General features: G+C 36.2%; 1 protein-coding gene across 1 annotated transcript in view; it reads left to right on the top strand.

Annotated features, from left to right (window-relative positions):
* LOC108576078 (tetraspanin-17) overlaps positions 1-16,593 on the top strand; it is a 56,447-nt gene extending 39,854 nt beyond the window's left edge. Inside the window, exons 8-9 of the mRNA XM_017938999.1 lie at positions 9,328-9,444; positions 16,516-16,593. Of these exons, the coding sequence (XP_017794488.1) occupies positions 9,328-9,444; positions 16,516-16,584 (186 nt within the window). The 3' untranslated portion in view covers positions 16,585-16,593. The remainder of the gene's footprint in view (positions 1-9,327; positions 9,445-16,515) is intronic.
* The last annotated feature ends 8,124 nt before the right edge of the window (positions 16,594-24,717 follow it).

The raw sequence follows: 24,717 nt of genomic DNA, 5'->3' as shown, positions 1-24,717 counted from the left end.
TCCAGTGCGCCCTTAGCGCGCTGTCACCTTGGAAGGGTGGGAGACGGTCGCGAGGGGTGGGCGGAAGGTCCCAAAAATCTGGAATTTCCTCCGGGTGACTAATCGGCAAGCGGACCGTTACATACAGATGTGCCGTTCGGAAATTCGTGGTTTATGGTATGTTCGTAGGCTATTGAGCGCGAGGGACACAAATTACTAAAAATCTACCAAAGCAATTCTAGTGACCCTCGGAGGAGGTAATGAGACCCGTGCAAGCAATAAACGAAAATCCTGAACTCAAAAATAACCGTTCCCGGTCGATCGTGCCATAAACCGTTTCTACATTATATTTTTCCTTAATTTTTTAATTATTTATATTGTTGTTTAATTTTTCTATTATTATATTACTTTTAATGTTTTATGTATTACCTAATGAAGATTAGAAAAAAAAATTTAATTTTGAATGTATACGAAGTTATATTTGTTTCTCAAACCCGTATGTGCGAAACGGTCGCTACGATTTTGCAGGTATTAGGTACCGGGAAAAGTTCGTGCGGTTTATTCGTTAGTAATAACAGCAAGTCGAATTTCGTGCACTAACTGAGAAATGTAATGCATGAAATTGGTTTCAGTTGAAAGTTTGATCTTTGTAGTTGGTATACATTGCACTGCTGTATTCAATTATTTCGACATTTTGTTGTTTCTGTGACATTAAACATGGATAGAGAGAGGTTAAAAATTCGTGCATTTTGTACATTACGAATTTAAAGTTGGAAGTACAACAGTACTGCTGTATTCAATTATTTCGACATTTTGTTGTTTCTGTGACATTAAACATGGATAGAGAGAGCAAGAAATGCAGCAAGACACGTTTGTGGTGTATGTGGAGAAGGTGCTGTTAGCGAAAGGACAGCACAGAAATGATTTAAACGGTTCAAGGAATGAAATGAATCGTTAGATGACGAACCACGTTTAGGACGTCCATCAGTCCATCTGTCCTCGAAGATGAAAAATTGGTTGAATATATGTAATGTCAAAAACTAAAGGACGTCAAATGGGAAGTTTTACCTCATCCTCTACAGTCCCTATCTCCCGGTGATTACCATCTGTTTTTACCCATGTCGTACTTTCTTGCAAATAGAAATTTCAAAAATGATGTTGAAGTCAAAACCGCGATTAATTCATTTTTTGAAAGTAAAAGTCAGGAATTTTATAAGAAAGGAATGTATAAGCTTATAGAAGGATGGAAAAGGGTCGTCGAATTAAATGGCGATTATTTCAACGAATGAAGTTACGTTTTAAAAAAGATCAGAGTATTTGAATTTTACTTTAAAAATCCGCACGAATTTTTACGCACGGGTACCTAATATTTCCGCGAAACTGATGAACAAATTTTTCAAAAAAAAGTGAACCTAAGAGGAATGCATTATTTTTAAACGAAGTCGAAATATTACGGTTTAAGTGCTGACATGTTGGCTGATTTCGTCTAATTGTCCATAGCTTTCGTTTCGTTTCTGAAGGGTATCAAGAAATCCTGTGAGTTTGAAAAACAAAAACGGTGACTATGACCGCAATTTGTGCAATTTGACGTAGAATGCCTCATACGCGAAACACTACGTTATTTCCGTATATATAATGTACATATGCGTACATTTTATTTGGAGAAGTAAGAAGTAATAATTACCTACTACAAAAATATTTACTGGTAATAATGTGATAGTACAACAATACAGTGCAGTAATATAGCAATAAACAAACAAAATATAGATAAATGAATGCGTAACTTTCAAGTCACATGACATTATATTGGGATTCTTACCCACTAAAACCCCCATGGCTACTCTTCTCGGGCGCGTTTGAGGGGGTCCCAAGTACCTTTGCAAATACTTCCGGGTACCCTTCTGACCCGAGGGGATTCAAATCGGCCCCTCCCTTGGACTCTCAACTCCAACAGAGCGAGGGAGTAACACCCCTTCCCGCGGACCACATGCAATGGCTGCTGGGCTCCCATCCAGCCACCTGCGGGCCCCCCTTCTACCAATAATAGGGGGCGGAGAGACCCGTATTACCTCCACCGATGCGAGCGGACGCTCCCTGGGATCTACAACACCCCCCACGGCATCACCGCCGCTATCATGACGGGAGGAGCTGTCCAACCGGTGGGCGGGCCCTCTGCCCGCCTCGCGGTATCACGGATTTTACGATCCCCCTCCGCGGCCCCTTGCTGCGACATAACCGCCTCGCAAAAGGAGGCCACAGCACTTCACTAGTCGCGTAAAGTGGGGAGTGTCCAGCTCCTCTTCAGTTTTTTCACACCCTGTACTAACGAAGATCAATTATCATTTTAATACAGAACAATACAGTAATTTAACAGGAAACTTCCTTGAATTATAAGACGTGTTGTTCTGGGTGCTTCTGTAAAATAAAAGCTTCAAATTACATTTATTTACTTTTTTACCTTTGAGACTGATACAATTTTATTCTCAACAGTCTTTTGTTTCATTAGGGTTTCGTTTAATTTCAACGCACAAACGAAATCACAGCGCTACTAGGTAATTATTTACAAAGAGGCACACCTCGCCGATTTCGATGACTTTTAGATATGTTGTCAAGTTATTAATTACCCGTTACGTAGTTAAAGTAATAGAAAAGATATGAAATTTATATTTCGTATTTACTTAAATTGGGGAAAAGGAATCAAAGCAGTAACATTTAGAGAGAGATTAGTAGAACGATCGACCGATGTCAAGATAGTTTAACTGTAAACGTTAGTTTGCTTCTGGCAACTTGTGCTATTTATAAAAGCGTCTGAAGACAGACCACATTCGACATACGATTCGGAAAATTGTTTTATGAGAAAGTTTTAACTTCCTTTACAATGTATTCTTTAGTTGAAATAACGAATCGCAAATACGACGTCGCATGTAAACGTAAAGTGTCTTAGTAAAGTGTCAAGTATGTTAAGCTGTTTATTCACCTTTCTTATTTCATTTGCTTGAAGCACATTATTTAAAGATATATAACTGCTATTGTAACGATATGTATGTTCAGTATGTGTTGAAAAAATGTAATATTAAGAGAATGGCTGCGTGAAAACAAGTAAGTACTTAGGAAAATTGAAAGTTTTAATAAGCATATGCGATTATCGATAAACATTTTTTTTTATATTTATGGTTCGTGTACGTTTAACTTAAAATGGTGAGTATAACTTGCAATTCAATGTTGTAATTATGAAACTATACTACGCAAACTGTGAACTTCACTGAGATCCTTTTATGTTAATACACTTAAGTATTTATAATTTTAAGTTATGATTTTTAAATCAAGATCAGAACTGGCAACATTGGGTTAAAAAAACGTAAACAAATGAAAATTACATATGCCTATGCATTTAAAAGGAAACAAAAAGTCTCGTTACACCTCACTAAATTTATTTAACGTTGTATAATTTCAACAGCGAAAGTGGTAATTAAATAATATTTACGTTCTTTTATTTAGAAACGTTTATTATTAGTGCAAAGAAGAATGATTTACATTTATTCGTTAACAATTAAACTGAAGAAAAGGAATAACGTAACAGAAATAAGATGAAAAAAATTTCCGTACAATATCTAAGAATTCAGTAACATGTCTACAAACAAGGCTCCAAAAGCAAATACAAGTTTGTTACTTGTTTGCAAGCAAGTAGAAAAGACGTTACTCAAAATATTTTTCCCATAATGGAAAATATCTGTTTATGTTTATATTTATTTGTTCAATTATTAACAAATTAATATAAATTATTTTTCTTTGTACTAATAGTAAATGTTATGTTTCTAAATAAAGTAACACAAATATTATTTATTTCCTACTTCCTCCGTTAAAATTATACAATATAAAATAAATTTTAATGAAGTGTACGGAGAATTTTTTTACCGACAAGGGAACATTCCGAAGTGATAATCGTTGATATATAGTAGTTCCCAGAAAAGTATTCGACACATACATTTTTTATATCGGCAATCGTTCACAGTGAAGGGGTGAAAATCGCCCTCAAAGTTGGAAGCAATAATTATATTTAGTCTATCTTGGAAACTATTAGAGATAAAGGAATAGCGTAAATTGACGAATTTTGTATTTTTCAACAACAAATTTAAAAAATAATAAATAATTTTGACCAAATATGTTTGTTACCCTTATCTTTGAGAGTGATGTTAACCCTTTTTTTTTTTACGCGGAGGAAATCTTCAGAAAAAGACACCCCGCCCCCCTGGGGGAAGGAGGCAAGGTAGTGTGGGATTTTTACCTACTAAAACCTCCGCGGTGATCCTTGTCGGTCGTGCTGGGGAGGGGGGCACGGGAACTTTGTACTTCTTCCTAACGCCCTGGCCCCGAGGTGGTGGAGGCGTAGCGTTGTCTCCAGTCCGAACTCCGCCCGTAGGCACGGCAACGCCACGGGACCACGCCCGGCGCCGCCCCTTTCCCTGGGGAACCGTAGTAGGAGGGGCCAGGCCCCCGCCTGACCTCTCACAGTCCCGTGTATCCGGGCCTGGGTTTCCGGCCCTGGGGAGGAGGATGCTCCTCCCCCTTGGTACTATCTCCCGAAGGCGCTGCGACGCAGGCGCAGCGCCCTCAGGGTCCTTCTCCTAACAGTGATGTTAACCCTTTCAATGTGGACGATTGCCGATAAAAAAAAATACGTGTTAAATTTTTTTTTTAGTATTACCATATATCAGAGTTTCAACAATATTGGTGATTATCAATTTGGGATGTTCCCTTGTGAACCGTCTTGAACTTCTTTGAACAAATTTTAGCGATAGTACTTCACCAATCGACATTCCGTTTCGTTAATTAAAACACGTTGATTTTTCTTAGTTCATCATATGAAACACATGACATTAGGAATAACGCTAAAATATCTATATTCTGTGCACTGGTATATGTATAATAATACTACTGCTTCCAGTCTATCACAAAATAATGTACCTGCGATACCTTTACAAAAAATTGCCATTCGTAAGAAATAATATATAGGGATCGAAAATATATGTAAAAAGTAATTTAGTATTTACTTTATAATGGGTTTACTTTCTTTCATTGTTAATCATTACTTGGCAACATCTCGACATGCTTTCAACTAATTTTTCAGTGTCTGATATTGAAGGAATGTAATGTACCGATATGTTCACGCTAGAAATGTGTATTCCTTAATAGCTTTTGCTTTAGCATTGACCATATGAAGTCAAGCATAAAATGAATTATCGTCAATAAACGTTATATTACACCAATTACGATTAACATTTCTACTAGTCTATGCCAACTGAATTTCGAGGTGCCTTTTTGTAAGCAGAAATTTTGCTCTTCTAACGTTCTGTTCCTTTAATGGACGTTTTATTATCATTACGATTAATTCGAATTTTTTGACGGTATATGATTTTTTGTAGAAAGCCGAATTATTTTTTCTGTATTGTAGTAGTTCGTTTTGAACCACAATTTTGAAGATTATCGATACCTTTTGTCTTATCTACTTCATTGTACTTTTAGCAAACACATTTGACTTATGCAAGTACAATTTAGTTACATTTGTAAAGGTAATTTTTCATACTTTTGGACATAAGCGCAAAGTGACAATTCCAAATTGCTTAGCGCAGAGCGCACACATCCTATAATTACAGATCCGTATTTTTCAATGATACAAATGATATTGAGAATCCTGGACGAAATGAATATTGAAGAAGAACTTTGCTTGACGAATTAACGTAACGCAAACGCATTTCCATATTCAAATTTTTTATTTCTTTAAATTAGTTGAAAATTATTTTCAGTATCACTATTAATGCCGATAATCAATACGAATAAAAATAATCATTAGTAAAATGTTATAAAAACAATTATACGCATACTCGACATATATACAGAATTAATTTTCGCTAAAATTAATCGCCATCTTTGTTACACTTGTACGTTTGGAAATATCATTCTTTCTGCTTTAAGGGGAAAAGTCCCTATAAACGGCTTAGTTTTCTATCAACCTTTAGGAATATTTTGCAAAGAAACCAATGCGCTAATACTGTCGGAACTTTAAGGGTACTTTATTTAATATTATAACCAGCAAAAAAAATTTTTACGACAGTAAAATTATGAAGAATACAAAGGAAATAGAGCAGTATTGTAAATAGGTTCTTTTTCGAGGTGCAAAACGGCGTCAGTTGTAGCATCCCTGGTAGTTATCCGAAAGAGACCAATAAATTTTTTTTTCAACGTATGTGACAATTGTAAGAATACGAACCTAAAATGGTGCCAAAAAATTGCATATTTAAAAAATGGCGGCACTTTGGCTGGTAGTTATCCGAAAGAGACCAACAAATTTTTTTTTCAACGTATTTGACAATTGTAAGAATACGAACCTAAAATGGTGCCAAAAAATTGCATATTTAAAAAATGGCGGCACTTTGATGTGATTTTCGCAAAAAATTTGCGCCCTATTTGTTAAAAAAAGTGGTTAAAATTAATAATTTGGTTAAACTTTTAAGTTCATGTTCTGAGGAATCTTATAATCTAAAGTGTGTAAAATTTGAAATTGATTGTGAACGCATACAGTTAGCGTGCTCCGCGATCGGAAGCACGTTGATTCAACAGGCTACAGTATCGATACAGAGTTGAATTTTGGTCTATACTTATGACAATATATTTTTGAATTGTTTTAGAAGCGATTTATGGAAAAAAAATTTTTTCGATTTTTCAGTCGATTTCTAGGGACTTCTCCCCTTAAAGTAATTAAAAACACAAAACATTAGCTTTAAATACAGCCCAAATATTCCAAGTAAAACGGTCATGCTTCGTTTGATTTTTAAAATTTGACAAAATTTTGCCATTAAATATTTCGAAAATCATTCGAAATCGAGAGTTGAAATTCTACAAAGTTTTATTTCGTAAGACCACCGATAAACGTAAAGAGTTTGAAAAAGAAATCGGTGATTATTATTGCTTATTGCGATTCGACGTCACTCATGGTCAACATTCATTTCGAGCATTATAGTTATTTCCGCCTCTTCTTGATATAAATTATTATTGTATTATCCTGTAAGAACATTTTGTCGAACTACCTGCAACAGTAGTAACCATACTGTGCACTAATTTTTTTCTAATTTATCGGTAAAATTCTGTATTTGTATAACATTTCTCTTCTCAGACTATCTCACAATTACTTCTATTTCTTCTTATTTTGGGCTAGAAACGTTCGATAGGGTTAGTACAGAAGCTTATTATAGATAGATAATTCAGTGTATTCTATTGTATAATACATTGTACGAGGTTAGACACAGAAAAAGTGAGATTGTTCTTTACCTTGCAAAATCACTCCAATTGCTTTTCTCTTTCAAAATAATTCCCTTCTTGTTTTTAATATACTGCTGCATACATCTTATCATTATTTAAAGCAAAGCTATGAATCATTTTCTGTAAAACCGTTGACGGGTTCGTGATTTTACCTTTTCTACTGGCGAAAAATGGGCTTTTGCCGGTGGAAGCGATATAGGATGGGACAGTGTGCAGTAGGTACTTTTTCCATTCATTTCTTTCTACTTGGTCAATAATGTCTTTCACAACGAAACCAATGAAAGAGATGCTGGAAAATATTACCAATTTGACAGAACCTGTTGCGTCGATATCATCAGATGCAAATGGTTTGGGCCTTACGATAAGGGGAAAGATGCCATTTCTGTGATAAAACTGATAATAAAAGCCCATTGAGATGTCAGAAATGTTCAAAATTTATATGTAAAAGGCATGGTTACCAAATGTGTAAAACTTGTTAAAAATAAATAATTTGAACACGATATATTGTTTTTCTGCAATAAAAGATATTGTAAAAGATACAACATATTTTTGTATTTCCTTGGTGTTGTTTATTGGTTAAAAATATGAATTTCGCATATTCGGGTCATTTTCGACCTAAAGACCTTAAGTGTATAGTTGAATGCAGGACCGTAGCAGGATTAATAAATCATTACTGAATCATTCATTGAATTTTTATTTTTTTGTATTTCCTGTAAATATATGATATTCGGTCAATTTGATCCAAATTCATTTATTCATATAACTTCACAAACTGCGTACAAGGGTTAAATGAATGATTGTAAGTAGATATTTAAATAACAATTGACGCAAGAAGAGCGGCCTTTGGTACGGCTACATCAATCAGTGGCACCGTTTAATGCTTTAATTTACGACCGCACTATATCGCTTCCACCAACTATACGCAGGCTTGATTTTTAGGAAGAACAAAGAATTGCAGCGAGAGCAAATTTTGTGACTAGAAGGGTGTGCAAGCATAGCGACGCTTTTCTTAGCTAGAAAATACTTTATAAACAAAATATTATAGACTGGCGTATAAAATATTCCAATTAAAATGAATCCCCCGTGAATGAAACATTGTACTGCATTTTTATACTCGTGCTTGCTTTTAACGTCATAACTTGCAACCGTAAAGGAGCATAAAATAATCTTCTTTTACAGAATTTTGTTATTAAAATTTGGCGCTACTTTTTTCCAGAATTGCATTTTGTCTCAATTTTTTTTTAAACTGGAGAAAACAAAAAGAAAAAGTGAAAAATGCATTAAAAAGTCTAAACTGTACAGAAATATCGACAGAAAGTTTAAGTTTTTGTGGTTTCTTTTTAACAGCAACTTGCGTTCGTACATGTATAACTGGATGTGGTCGAAAGTTACACCCTGAAACTGCTAGAAAAAATTCAACAACTAAAATTGATTGCTAACTTATAACATTTTTTATATGCAAAGTTTGAATAAGTTTCACTATACGTGATTATAGTAATACTAGTACGCAAAATACTAACTGATGGTCCCTATATTTTTGGTATTGATTTATTCAGTTTATTACTTAACGAATTGTTGAGAGTGTCTTGAAATTGTTGAGAAAAATACGCACTTTGTCACCCACAAAATGTTGCTTTCCGAAGGAAAGAAGCATTCTACAATAGGTAAAGCATGACGTTGCCAGTTATTTATACGTATAAAAACAAGCAGGATTAGTTGAGTGTAGCAGAATTCGGTGAATCGTGAATTAAACATTTATCTTAGAAAGGAAAAAATGAAGAAAATTCTATCGTAACTTTTCCAACTTATATTTGTACATATAAAATCATCTCTATCTTGATTGTATCATTTGTCCTAATTTACTCTCTATGTCTATAAGTGGATATATGCATACCTCGTTTTTCTCCTGCATCTATTTCTTTATTTTTCATCGTGTACCAACGTTATCTCTATTAAATTATACTGGACTAGGTTCGTGAGGTTCAAGAATGTAATGGTAAGCGAAAGTAGCCAATCGCCTTTATTTTACAGAACTTTGAAGTTGCCAAAGTGATTTATGAAAAAGGTTGTATTCAAGCTGGGGAGGAGTGGGTGGAACGAAATCTTCTTGCAATTGCCACTGGTGCGGTTGGTACAGCATTTGCACAGGTATAATTTATTACCAATCATAACTTATAACTGACAATATCTCGATTATATATTATGTACTCTATTTGTATTTTTCACAGTTCTCTTGTTATCCGACTTATCATCCAAATTTTCCTCTTTCTAAGTTTCAATGTAAAAATGTCATTATCAACGTGATATTGTTAATTTAATATGTAATTATTTTTAACCAGAAAAAATTATTCTCTATCCGTTCTTGATTCTGGACAACTCTTAAAAAATTAAAAGTAAGTTGTAGGTGGACTGTAGACATAATACATACATAGAGGTGTCGATGTATCGCGATGTCGTATTTTAAACTATTGTAATTTATACAAGTCACTTTGATTCCATATATAGGGTGTCTCGTAACTTCTCGAACACCTAGAAATGGGGGGTTGCTAGGATGACTCTGAACAACTTTTTCCTTTACCAAAATGTTGTTTGAAGCTCCGTTTTTGAATTATTAACGAAAAACACTGGCCAATCAGAGCGCGCGTAGAGCCCGCGCTCAGGGACGGGCGAACAGAGATTCACCCGCGCGCTATCGTGAACGACGCGTGACTTTGCACCGCTATTTTTGTATGGCTTAGAGAAATGGCTTTTTTCCGTCATTCCGACGTTTGTATAAATTTTTGAAAAAACTGCAATTAGTCGGAATCGCGAAGAAAATAGCGAAGGTCGCGTACGCTTGTTCACGATAGCGCGCGGGTGAATCTCTGTTCGGCCGTCCCTGAGCGCTGGCTCTACGGGCGCTGTGATTGGTCAGTGTTTTTCGTTAATAACTCGAAAACGAAGCTTCAAACTACATTTTGGTAAAGGAAAAAGTTGTTCAGGGTCACCCCAGCAAACTTCCATTTCCGGGTGGTCCCAGCGTTACGGGACACCCTGTATACACTGAATCCACTCAGTTTGTTCCGCACTAAAACCGCATATTCATCAGAGTATTTACCTAGACATGTGCCGAGCTTAAAGTTTAGAGCTGTCCGAGTATTCGAAATAAACAAATACTCAAAATTCAAACCGAGTCAAGTATTTGATTATTCAAATAGCGCTTCAACAAATTCCAAGTACTCAAGTAATACCTACTAACAAGGAGGGTGCAAGACCTTACGGTCCTCGATTTAGTTGGCATTGTGAACATTGGTAAATTTTATCGTCGTGTTTACGAAAATATTATATTATAGGAGCAAATACTCAAAACTTTTCAAAATATTGACAATTTCTGTATAATTATGCTGGATGATCGAGCAAGCAGCGCCGCAACGTACAGGTATTAAGCTGATCAATGATGCGGAAGGTCGGGTCCGATTCCTTGTGCTTAATTCTTTCTTCTTTTTTCAAATTTTTATCTTTTCTTCCGTATATGTGTAAAAAATAATGTCATTCTTGTATTTAGTAAATAAGGACATTTTCGTGAAAATATATTTGTAATTATATTTATTTAACATTTACCATATATTTTTGCGTGGAAAATGTAATTATTTTTTACGGATAAAGAGAGGCAGAGAAAAAAAGTTTCGTGTGGTACCTATCTACGCTACTTCATATCATGGCTTGCTCGCTCAACCAACTCAATTATACTTCAAATAATATTAAAACTTCAATTCTGAATATTTTGAAAAGTATTGCGTATGTGTCCTTATAATGTAGTATTTTAGTAAACACCATGATGAAATCTACCAGTGTTCAGTCTCAACTAAATCGACGATCCGGAGATCCTAGTCTCTTCTTTCAATTAACTCAAATTTTTACGAGCTGGAGTACTGCCCGAGAACAACTGACAACGGAAGTCCAGTAACCCGAAATTTAAAAAAATGTGAAACTTTAAGGAAATGTAGTTTAAGTGAGGCTAATTACGAAACCATTTTTTGTTTCGGGTGTTACGTGCATAACCTCCAAGCCTAGCGAACCTCTCTAGTCTTCGGGGAAACCATAGAAATCCTACAACGGTCACACACTCTGCATTCGTCAAAATTCCTTCCGGCAGTTACAGCGAACAGCCACTCAAGGGTAGTGCAATAAATCAGGTAAGAACCGGGCGTTATGCGAGGCACCGAGAGCCCGACGCTCGAGGATGCCCGTGGGTCGGAGTGCCACGCGTCTGGTTCATGTCTTCGACATCCTTCGATGCCCCAAAAAGGGGCAATTGTCTAAACTTGGGTAGGCTCGCTGAAAAATTCCCAAACTATCTATCCTTGTCTCAATCTTTCCTCCTCTAATCCATTTCCACCACCGCGAGGACAGGAGAGGGAAGCAGCTTAAAAACCCAACGCGCTTACAGCGCGGACTCTCAGTTGTATACCCTTGCATCAGGGAACGCCTCTGTACAGAAACCGATAGTCAATAAACTTGTGTGAATTAAATCCTGCGGTAGTCACTGTCGCCGCCCCTATCCCAGGTAAACTCCTTGAATGGACTGACCGAAACCGGGGGCCCTGAGGTACGAAAGGTACGTAACACGGCAATGAAACGGTCCTACCTAGGTGTGACAACACCCCCTCAAAAAAATTGCGAGTTTTCATATTATCGTGAATATTTACGGAAAAAAGTTAAATTCAAAGTTATGTGATTTTTTATGTCTTACATTGTAGTGGCAAAGAATTTTCGAAAAACATTATTTCTTCCAAAGAAAATTAAGAGTGATGGGGGTAAATTTTGACAAAAATGCTTTACCACCATTATGTAGGACATCAAAAACCACACATCTTTAAATTTAACTTTTTTTCTATATCTTATACGGTTTCATAAATATACCTACACGATATTATGAAAACTCACCATTCTTTTTTTTAGTTGTTTTCACCCCTAGGACCGTTTCGTTGCCGAAACAAACAACGGTTTTGTTATTAACGTCAATTAAATTACAATTTCGCAAAGTTTCAAATTTTTTCGAATGTCGAGTTACTGAACTTCCCTTGTGAGCCTGATCCAACCAAAAGATTTTTTAACATTTTAATCTCTAACGTTGGTTGCAAACTTTCATACTGATGAAAGTGTATCGTATAGGTACATTTTAAGAATGATTAAAACAGAAAATGTGCTACCATATTTTAACGAATAAGATTATACAAGTAGAAAATAGGACAAAGATTTTATGTTATACAGTTCATTTACTTCGCAATCGATATTGGATATCAAAGGATTCAAAAATTGTCGAGTATTCAGAAACATCGAAGTATTCGAAATTTAGTCGAGTTAAATTTCATTTTTCTCACTTGTTTTGAGTACTCTAACAGCTCTTACCGAACAGTTTGATCCGTTCGGTCTGCTGTCAACACGTCAAAATGAACTTAAAATAAGTGCTCACGTTGGTTTAACACGTTCCCTGCCACCGACGCAGCATACGCGGTCTAAGCTGTATTGTCCAGCGTGCTATCCATTTTCTGGTGGCAGTGAACGTGTTAAACGCAATTTGGTTAACAACTATAACGCAGTCACAAGAAATTTACAGAAAAGAATTGTGCTTTAACCTTCTCTAAATCATGTGAAAGTGGCCGTTGAGAACGAATTTAACAATCTACGGTATAGCAGAATTAGAAGACTAAAAAGAAAGCGAAGGAAAGCTTTAGAAATTTTATAACGCTGTCTAATAAAAAGCCGCAAAAATATTAAAAGAATTTCCTCGATAGCCGGAAACATGTCTATTTTTGTCACATACGAAACAATAAGCGAGAAAATTTTTGCTTCCCTTATTTCTTTCTTTTTATAGTACTGAACCTTATTACATTATGAATTATTCAGTTCCTCTCGGCAGCCGCTTGAATATGGTGTAAAAGAAAATTATAGATATTAATTGAAACAAAATTCATATCATCGTTAGTACGTAAAAATAATAGTCGTAGTACAATTATTCCATTCATGGTAATACGTAAATTGCTTTTTCACAAATTTCTCATTTACAAAAGAAAGGAAGCATCGTACAAATTATGCTCATTCAAAGCCAAATGCTCATTGTCAGATGAATACGCTACCGTAAAATAAACGCTTGACAGGGAAAATTTCCCTTTCTAGACGCGTTTCCACGTTGAACAAGGGAGATGCAGATATCTATCTTACACACTGCGCTGTCACAACTAGGAAAAAGGAATCTCCCACACGATATGTTTGTGCTAGTGTGAAACAAATCAAATGTGAACTCAATTCAATGTTAGTCAAGTATGTACAGGTGTAGTTTTAATGGTGGAACACGGCTTTTGGGGGTACATCTACACCTTTGGGTCAGTGGAGATTTATTAAAAGACCTGTCCGCAAGTTTATATATAAAAACAAAAATTAACATGGTTTTTAGTTAATTTCTATGTGTTTCATTCTACAAGGGGAGAAAAAAATTTGAAAAGCACTATATGTCGCAAGTGCACCATTTTTCGCATAATTAATTATCCAAGTTTTCCTAGGAATGCAATCTATCCTCGTTTAGTGTACACACGAGGACTGGCGATAACACGTTACATGCCTACGTGTGTCCTAGTATAAACGCACAGAAAAATAAAGTCCTAAATAGAATAGATAGCAGCTTTTTTGTTTGCACCTTGCAACACGTGTCTTACTCCATTTTAAAAATAAGAATTAGTCAATGGTACATCCGTTTTCTCCATTGTCCTATCAATGGTTAACACTCGAAGCTCGCATCGTTTTGTGTTTCTGCTTATTTCTACATGTCATGATATGAATAATAATGGTCAGTAATGAGAACAGAATGCGAAATAAAAAAACATATACAGGATGTCCCGTAACTCCTCGAACACCCTGAAATGGGGGATTGCTGGGGTGACTCTGAACAACTTTTTCCTTTTCCAAAATGTAGTTTGAAGCTTCGTTTTTGAATTATTAACGAAAAACACTGGCCAATTAGAGCGCGCGTAGAGCCCGCGCTCAGGGACGAGCGAACAGAGATTCACCCGCGCGCTATCGTGAACAAGCGTACGCGACCTTCGTTATTTTCTTTGCGATTCCGACTAATTGCAGTTTTTTCAAAAATTTATACAAACGTCGGAATGACGACAAAAGAACATTTCTCTAAGCCTTATGAAAATAGCGGTGCAAAGTGAAATTTTTTTGACAGCTATCGAGAACCGAGAAGTCACGCGTACGCATTTGTTCGATCGCGTGCGGATGAGCCTTTGTTCTCCGCCCCTGAGCGCGGGCTCTACGCGCGCTGTAATTGGCCAGTGTTTTTCGTTAATAATTCAAAAACGAAGCTTCAAACTGTATTTTGGAAAAGGAAAAAGTTGTTCAGCGTCACCCCAGCAACTCCCCATTTCCGGGTGTTCGAGGAGTTACGGGACACCCTGTATAACGTTCGATTTTAAATGCCGAAGAATCGAACGTTATACGCTTACGCCATCGGAGTGTTAAAATATCAATTTTCCGAGTGTGCAGCTTATGAAAAGGGATAATAATGAAAGCAGTTGAATGTCAGAAATCTTGTATAACACAAGTAAGAAATTTTGTGTTAAAAGAGACTTTAGACAACCTCCACAGTGTTTTTTAATTAATTTCAGAACGATTTGTATTTCAAGAAAAACCAATAGCAACGTTCGTTAAGACTTACGCGAAAGTTAATGTGACTTTGGAGAAACGGAATATGTACTTTGAACAGTATTAACGACAGAGAGTGTAGGCTTCGAAAATCAACATTTACTTTAGGTAAATTTATGCAGTTTTTTTTTTTATATGTAGTCATAATGTATTATTATTAGCGATCATTAAGTTTCAAATGTGATTCTATAGCAAAAATAATCATTTCATTGGGATTAATAGTCAGACCTGTTTACAAATGAAGAAGCATTTGATACAATGCTGTCCCTTTACACTAGTACTCGTGCGTCCATTAAAGAGACTTCCTCCTAATTATGATTTGTACAATCACTTCTATTTATTTGGTCAGTATTTTTTTAAATTAACGGTACTTATTTTCTTAAATAAATAGTCAGTAAAAATGAATATTTTGGTCAGTATAAATAATTAATCAGTATTAAGTCGCATTTTGTCAGTACAATTTTGTTTATTTGGGTTCGATATTAATGTTTGTGGTCAATAAAATTTTAATTTTTGTTAGGTTACACTAGGTTAGGATATTTCACTATACACACTGACCATCTATCTAAATTAGGTACGTACTGACAAATTATTATGTTTACTAATATTTTAATGAAAATACTGACAGTTTTCGTATTAATCGATCTAATACTGACCACTTATATTACGTATTGATGTTTTATTTTAAATACCGACCATTTATTTTGAATACTGATTAAAAATTTTTTAAAATACTGACCCGATGAATAGCAGCCTTGTACAATTTATTGTACGACAACAGTGCATTCGCGACATGTGATTCTTTTCAAACTTTTTTTCCTGGAGTAGAACGTATGCAAATTAAAACACGAATTATCGTTAATTTCTATTTTTATGAAGAATTTGGTGGCAAGTTCTTGTAACAAATACACTACCGGCCGAAAGTTTGGAATCACCTGCCAATCTATATTAATATTGAATCTGCTACTAATTCTTTATTGATTTGAAATTGATATCGTCGAGATCAATAGCACTTTACCTCATTTCGATTGATTTGAATGATAAAAAAATTCGTTGGAAAATTATTATAAATGCTAATCTTTTGGGGGAACTTTTGTGCAACTTGCAATGCACAGTGATTCCAAGCATTTGGCCGGTAGTGTATGTATCAACGCAAAGACGTACATTCACCTATGACTGAAAGCCATGTCCATGATTAAGAATACACCTTGTGCATATCTCAGCATGTACGCGCATCAAAATGCTTGTCGATAGACGTTGCATGGAGTCTGACAAAGAAAACCGCATTTTTTCTATATAATTTGTGCTATAAGACTAGTATACATAATAATATAATCGTTCTTCATATTTGATCGTTCCGTTCGTAATATTTTCCTCGATTGTTTTCAATGTTTTACTTCCACTTTCTAATGAAATTTTCTTTAAATATACCGTATGTATAATCACACTCGAAGCACAAATTAATCATAAGATCGTCTCGACCACTTCTTATGTTTTATCTGTCAATTAAATAACTTTTATATTGTTTTTCAGATTCTGGGAATCTGCTTTGCTCAAAACCTCCGAGCGGATATTTTCGCGCAGAAAGCAAAGTGGCATTGACAATTTCGAACCCCCACGGCAGTTTAGCATCTTATATTCATAGATGCTAATTGATTACGTTGATCGAGCTGGGCAAGTCGTCAAAAATCACGAAAGATAAGAGACTCTCGACGGGAGAATCGACACAATTTCGCGTGATAAGTGCAGGATTCAGAGTTGCAGATGTGCGAATAAAATTGTCGGTATGCAGATATTTCACATTTTCCCCTTGCTCTTGGATTCCTGAAAAGAATTATCAAGATTGCACGCTTTCGCGTATATTTTCAATCTCCGATGAGAAAATTTCGGAATTCGATAGTTCTGCGCACCCACGCTGCTCCATGGATCAACACACGATAGGCGAATTACGAAACGACGAATTATGCTTAAGCGACAATACACAATTCCAAAGGTTCATCTATAGTTAAGATTATTAACTATTCTTGAAAATCATCAAACCTCTCCTATTTTATAAGGCATACGGATGAAATATATGAAAAAGCAACTTTCATTGGAACTTCCGGCATGTCGTCTCTCCTAGCGTACAAGGAACGTGGATGAAATATTTTCAAAATTCGACCTCTCCTCGATTTTACTACATTCTGAGTTTAGCCCGTTAAAATATTTCAGTATTAAATATCTCTGACATATCAAAGTAAACAAGAGAATATTTCTAAGGCCAGCGAGACAATTCTTTTTATGAAAGAACTAATTGTTAATTCCTTTATTTAACGTTATTGTGTCAAAGTTTATTCGAAACTAAACGCTGTTAACTATTGCACGTGGAATTGTTATCAGACTACCTTGTCATCATGTTCCTTACTGTTTCGTGCGAAAGGAAAAATCGGGCCGATCAAGTTTGGAATTTCCAGTAAGTTTTCTATTCGTCGAAACACCATAAAATAGTCATGTCCAATTTTAACGTCTTCGAATCCATTGTAATCGTAAGTAATGTTAAGTGACGATCGATGCGTTACGAATGCGTTATAAAATTACAAAACCACCTGTCAGTTGATCGCATTATCGTTATAAAACTGTGATATGCGACGGAAGCGGAACAATTTCTACTTCAAAGAAAAAGTATGTATAGCGAAAGAAAAATCGTTCCATCCCTATAGAACGTTTAGCGAAGTGCACAATCACGTTTCACAGTCCCTCGATACTCTCCTGAACGCACAGTTTTGCATTCGTTACACGATTCAAACTCAGCGAAGCAAAAGGACACGTCCAGCGCTAGTTATCGAACACGTTCAACTTGCCGCCGAGATTGACATTGTTCTCTTGTTCTCGTGGAAGGAGCAAGTCAATTGATAATGAGTTGCGCGATAACGCGCGAAAAGTGAAGGAAAAGAAAGACGCTGCGTAAGAAGAAAGATGCAAAAGAAGACGAAGAAAGGGAGAATAACGCCTGCTCAGTTTACGAGAAACGTGTGTCGAGGTATTGAAGTCGATTGACGTGATGTCGTGGGGGCACGGTGAAAACGTCCCACTTCACCGCACAATAAACTCTCGCGGTATCGTTATGAAAGCGAAGCCGTATATAACACGCAGGTACACAATAAGTTTCCGTTGCTCCAATTGGTCGTTAAAATGGTTACTCGAGCCACTTCGAGCATATTGATCCTATGTAACACGCCGACACAATCCTCCTATTGACAGGCCAGGTGTCTGTCGTATTGTGTCGTCAGCCTTCATTTCGCAGTGAAATTACACCGACGAGAAGTAGAAATGACATTAGCTAACAAGCCTGGCTATTCTAATTCGAGAATACCAGCTTCTTTCGCAATTCAATCGTTCAATTCGTTGCAGTATGTTACGCATTTCCTTCGTCTTCTAACAGATCCAGCAAACATTGATCTAAACAGAACACACGTGATGATTAAGTAGTACATGCATTCAACGATCTTCGTCCTTTAACCGCCAATTTCTCCTTTGTTTCTTCAAATTTATGCACTTCAATACTCGAGTAATTTAAGCAACACGATTATTAATCTCGTATATTTATTTAGATTTCTCGTTGTATCCTTTCCATGTTTCCATTTTCTTTGTTTCTTTCCGTTCAAGCTGCCCAAGTAGTAAGTACACTACAAGTACGCTGAATCGCTACGTTTGCTCCTTGGATGGAAGCGTTACGTTACTACGAAACAGAAATGCGATATTTGCAAGTATCCGATGTATTGTATATGCATACGTACATATATCCGTAGACGTACCAAACGGAGTCTTTGTATCTTTTGTGTTTTTGATTGGTATGTGTGCGAATGGAAAAATAAGAAGAGAGATATAACTTTTTATACCGAATAAACGAAAGTAAGGGAACAGTGAAGAAGCAAGAAAGTGAAAATCGAAGAAAAGAATTTTGAACATTGATAGAAAAAATTGTTACATAAATACAAACCACCTTATTTGTTTTTCTTTTTTCATGCACGTGTAACAAATACGACATCGCCTTCAATATTTTAACGTAGTACCGATAAAGTATGTTTGCGGTCGGTTGTATTCTAAACAAAAATGCTGTCTGTTCTAAAAAGTAACGTGGTCAGTTTATTACTTGACTACTTTTGAAATGAGAAGAAAGTGGTTGCGCGTCGTATTCTGCGGAAGATACACGTATTTCACGAAATTACTACTAAAAATGAGCAAAAGGACGTATATAAAGGATAATTATGAAAATGACAATCATACTGAAATATAAAACGATAAAGTATAATTTTTAACACTTTATAGTACTATATTAATTGCGTATATGCTTGAACAAATTTTAACACTTACACAAAATTGTCACCTTATAATGCACGTTCTAATTAAAGTGATTCGTTCCATTCGAAAAAATGCAATAATTCTAGTCCGTCCGTTTGGTACATCAATTCTGGATAAAAATTTCACATTTCGATTTACTGTAATAGCGAGACCCGACGGCTCCATGCGTTGTTCCAAGTTCTATGTAAAACATCGAAATTGCGACTTACGTTGATCAAAGTTTTGAAAAGAGAGGAAGATTGGAAAGATGAATAAATGAAAGGAACGTTTCAAATTGATATCTATTGGTCGAGAAGATTTGAATTTGTATTTTCTTTAACGAAGGAACAACAATTACGTGAAAGTATTGAGTCTAAACTAGTGATAGAATATTTAACGTAACAGAAAGCGGCTGGACCGTGAATATGTAAAATGTTTCAGTTTCGATGAAAATACTGTTTTATAAAACGGAATACGAAGAGATATCTTTGATCTTGATTTTCTCGATGTTTTCTGAAATCATTTTTATTCGAACATACACACACACCTGCGAGACAGAGAGAGAGAGAGAGAGAGAGAGAGAGAGAGAGAGAGAGAGACAGAGATAGAGACAGAGATAGAGAGAGGTTGTCCCACGCAAGTGTCACAAAATTTCATAACTTTCCTTGAACTTTACAGAAAATTGTTTTAGTCAACAGTTGAACTATATTCGTGTGTGCATAACTTTCGTAAAGCAAAGTTTCTTTGTCTAGATTTTTTTCAAAGATACGAATGTTACTTTTTGTTTTTTGAACGAAACTATAGAGTTCTTTAATATTGTTTATTGAAACAAATCGTGAGAAATTTAACAACTATACATATGTTACAAAAGTAACACAAATAAGATATAAAAAGTGAACAGAAGTTGTAGAACGTCCGGGCATATCAAGGCGTTCGCTTCAGAACATTTAAGGTTTTATACGTTATTTGTGTTTTTTGTAATACATTTATAGAATATTTAAAGAATGCTATAGGTTTGTATAAAAAATAAAAGATAACGAAGGTTACGCACACATAAATGTAGCTCAACCTCTATCTAAACCAATTTTTTGTAAAGTTCAAAGGGAGTCCTGCAATTTCGTGGCAATATTTACGTGGTAAACCCTGTATAAAGTATGTTCGGTAACTCTTGGAAGAAATTTAAGAAGCAATTCTAGAAGCCAAAAAAGACGAAAATCAGGAATAAAGAGAATTATGTTTGGGGCTTTGTTTTTCAGTTGTTAACAATTCAAATCTGCGCCTGAAACAGGCAAGTTCCATGCGTCGCGTCGGTTTAGACCAGATTGCCGCGCGACCGGTACGCAGGCCAGTGCCGTACCAAACGAAGAAAGACACGCTTAGCTGGTAATAGAAGGTTTTGCGAACGTTTTGCAATGACAATCCAGCGTAAATCGTAGAACGACATTAAACCTGCCTACTCGCGTGGAATTTTCAAGTAAAGGGGGTGAATGCGTTTTCAGTTTCAAAATCTTGCAGATATAATATACATGGGCACACATTATGGCTGTTCAACAAGAGCGCTCACAACATTAAAATCTGATTTTAAGTACATTAGATAATACCTACTGCATCTATAAAATTTCATCACTTCTCTCTGTTAGGGGTGTTAAAAGAAATAGCAGAGCCTAATTTGATGTTTGAAATTATGAAATTATACAGGATCCGGCGGAAAGATCTGACGGTTTTGTTAGGTAAAAGTTTTTATACCAAAAATAAATATATTCTGGTAAGGATTCTATTACAGCAGATTGTAGGATAATCTTTTATAGTATAGATTCATTTAACTAAATCTACAATCTTTAATGAAAAAAAGATAAAGCATACATGTGTCTTAAACAGATCAGGTCGGGTCTTTTTGCTAGATCCTGTATGAATTTATGTCTTGGCATTTATGTTGATCACATACATATTTCTCCATTTAAATGCACGAATAAAGTCCTGTCACAAAACATACACTGTACTTCCTACTGATAGAGCTAATGTTCCTATAGCCAATTGTGTTAAACTAGGGTATCTTCTGAGGGATGCAGTTGGTGCTTCCTTTGCCTCTTTTTATGTAGCAGGGTTTACCACATCAATGTAATCAGCTTCCCCTTTTCTGGCCTGTAATATATTTACTACCTTTGAGACTTTGTTCTCTTTTCCCAGGTTCCTGTAATATTTGAGAGATTCTAACATTACGCGAATCCAATTCAAGCCCCAGTGACACACAAATAAAACGATTGCTATAAACATTCCCAGAGGAACAGGTAATACAAGTTGTCTGCATTGCAATATACATATAGCCATTTTATAGACAATACATACCACAATCAAAACATTCAAGCTTACTAATTGTAAGTACAAATTCAGGTAACAATAGCATTATAGTCATAAAAATGAAGATTATTTTTTTCATTTTTTATATTGTTTTTCTCTGTCCTTTTCTTTACTTTAACACTATTCAGTTTGTACTCAAGCGTGCTGCTGTGATCATGTCACGTGTGTTAGGTAAAAGTAGAACCAAAGGTAGTTTTAGGTGCTGAATATAATCGTAGTGATATTTTAATAATTCTTTATTAACGACTTGCCACTTTTGAGAGTACAAAGTACATACTTACGTACTCCGCGACAATATTAACCCCACAAAACACCTCGGGAGGGGTATAGTTCGTTTGGCGGAAACATCTAACGCTTTGTCGCCTCTAGTGATCTGGTTTGGACTTCGCTACGCTTGCCAGACGTGTTTGATGTGCCTCTTTCTTTTTAGGAAGAAATCGAAGCCGCTAACACGTGTGTATGATAACCCTGAGATGATTCTTTAAATGGAAAGGCATTTAACCTCTTTACTCGAAAATTCAATTATGCGGATTTGTATTGTTGCAAATAAGCAGGTTTAATATCGTTATACGATTCACGTTTGATTTTAATTATAAAATGTTTGCAAAATTATGTCAGCTTGTGTGAGCGTGTCTTTCATGTTGTGAAGTGGATGAAGGAGAAATTTCGAAATAGTTTCCTTGATTCAATAACCCTCAAGCTAGTTTCCTATGACGTTATTTTTTTTATTTTAAGCTTTTTACAGTCAAAAGATGGGAACTGTTTCAGCGTATATTGTGCCTTGGAATTATAATAACTACTGCTTGTGGTAGATTTCCGGGTTTATATACCAATTTTAAGTAATATGGTGGGAGGATCACGTTGACCTCTGTCTCTTAAGAAATTTGGGGGCTGTTATGGGCGATGGGATAATGCCTCACTACGAGAGATTCTGGAGTGATCCTTAGTGCCTTAGGATTTGGGGTCTCCGTAGACGATAAAATAGTGCCACACTATCAGGAGCCCAGATGCTGTCCTAAGGGTTTCAGACTTTGGGATTAAATACTTGTTGCGGTGAAACGTAACGAATGAGCGTCTAGCGAACGAGGTCCGTAGATACTCGATCGTTTTCGGAGAATATGCGCTTGGGATAGAAAATAAAGGTACGAACACGTTTACGGTGACAGCAATTCTGAATCTTGATTCTTGGTTCCAGTAGTTTTTATAATATGATAGTGAGGCGGTGAGGTAGTGGGGTTGTTGTCCAGTCATCTGTTTTCGAGGGTTTCTATCTAGTTGGTTCTGAATAATGGTCCAAGGTGCGGGTGTCTCACTGATGCGTCACTCCAGAAAAGAGCGTGCTAAGGACGCGTTGAAAGGGTGTTCGCGATATCTATTAGACCAGTGTCGTTCAGTAGGTCTTCAGGCGGGCAAGAGCACCCGCCGATGCCCGCGGGCAGAGCTGAGGACGAAGTCGCGGGCTAGTGATGTCACATACATTAAAGTGGAGTGGCGGAAAGACGCTTGTGGTAGGGGTATAGGTCCTTTCTAAGATGGGCGATGGTTACTAACTACATCAGAGCTGCTTAACTTCTTGCTCACGAGCAAATTTCCCCTCCCGAGGTTCCCCCACTATGCGACTGAGATGATCTCGCTCGAGTTGCGTGGCGGCGGAAGGACGCGAGAAGGAGTCCTTCCACCACACTCCAGCGACTGCCTTTTGTTTATGTTACACATTCTGCGTGTTCGTACCAGTCATTTCGTACCAAAAAACTATCGCTGGAGTTGTGGTGGGAGGACTCCTCGCGTCCTCCCGCCGGGCCGCAACTCGAGCGAGATCATCTCAGTCACATAGTGGGGGAACCTCGGGAGGGGAAATTTGCTCGTGAACAAGAAGTTAAGCAGCTCTGGCCTAATACGCTGCCCGTACGGGCAATGACTGAACGGCACTACTGTAGAGTATTCTCAAGATCATCGTGCGGCTATCTAACCTACACCGGCGCACAAAGATTGCCTGCTTCAGGCGCAGATTTTATTTCTTAATAATTAATTAACGGAGCCTCGGACGTACTTTCTTCATTCTTGATTTTCGTCTTAGAATAACTTCAAAAATCGACCCTCCAATTTAATAAGGTAAACAAACACCCTCTATACGAGCCATACCACGTTAAAACGCACAGAATTGCGGATTTTTTTCAAACTCATAGATTTGTTGACAGTCTCGAGAAACTAAACTGTGTACAATTTTAGCTTCCTATCTCACACGGTTTTCGATATATTCAATGTTAAAGTCTTGAAAAATTGGACGAAATCAGCGGACATGTTATCATTTTAATCCCTTAACCTATAACGTGTCAGACTCGTGGCAGAGATTTTGATCAAGATGTTACAAAAATGGTTATATTAATAAGAAAAATTAATTGTAATCGAAACTTTCGTTTTAATTTATAAGATCGAGGATTGCTAAATGTAATTAATCTGTGACATATTAGCTTTTGTTACCTGATAGAGTACTAAAACAGTAAATGGCTGACGCTTAGGTGCTTAGTCAGAAAAGAAATCATAGGTTAAGGGGTTAACCGCAATGTTTCAGCTGTGTTTATAGGTAATGCTCCAATCTTCAGCTCATTTTCAAGATAAAGAAATGCTCTTTTCAAATATGTATATAAAATTTTATTTGTTATTAACAAATATAACAATAATCAATACTAAACTTTCAACTATTGATTTCACGCTATTTTCACCCGTACATCAATTTGAAAACATACCATTGGATTCCTCAAACTGTAACATGTAATTCTTTAGCTTTAAAATGAGTCCAAGATCGAAGCATTATCTTTAAACATATTTCATTAAACAGATTTCGTCCAATTTTTCAAAATTTTAACATTTACAGAAAGCTAAAATTGTATACAGTTTAGTTTTTTGAAGCTATCAACAAATTCTGTGAGTTTGAAAAAAATTTGTGCCTATGACCGCAATTCTGTGCGTTTCGACATGGAGTGGCTCAATATCTCCGAATTATGATCAAACTTGACGTTCGTAAATATATTGTTTTTTTTTTTTATTCGAACATAT

This window comes from Habropoda laboriosa, unplaced genomic scaffold, assembly GCF_001263275.1.
Source record: "Habropoda laboriosa isolate 0110345459 unplaced genomic scaffold, ASM126327v1 scaffold334, whole genome shotgun sequence".
Classification (NCBI taxonomy): domain Eukaryota; kingdom Metazoa; phylum Arthropoda; class Insecta; order Hymenoptera; family Apidae; genus Habropoda; species Habropoda laboriosa.
The sequence above is the reverse complement of the archived record's forward strand: the minus strand, read 5'-3'. Positions and strand labels throughout refer to the sequence as shown.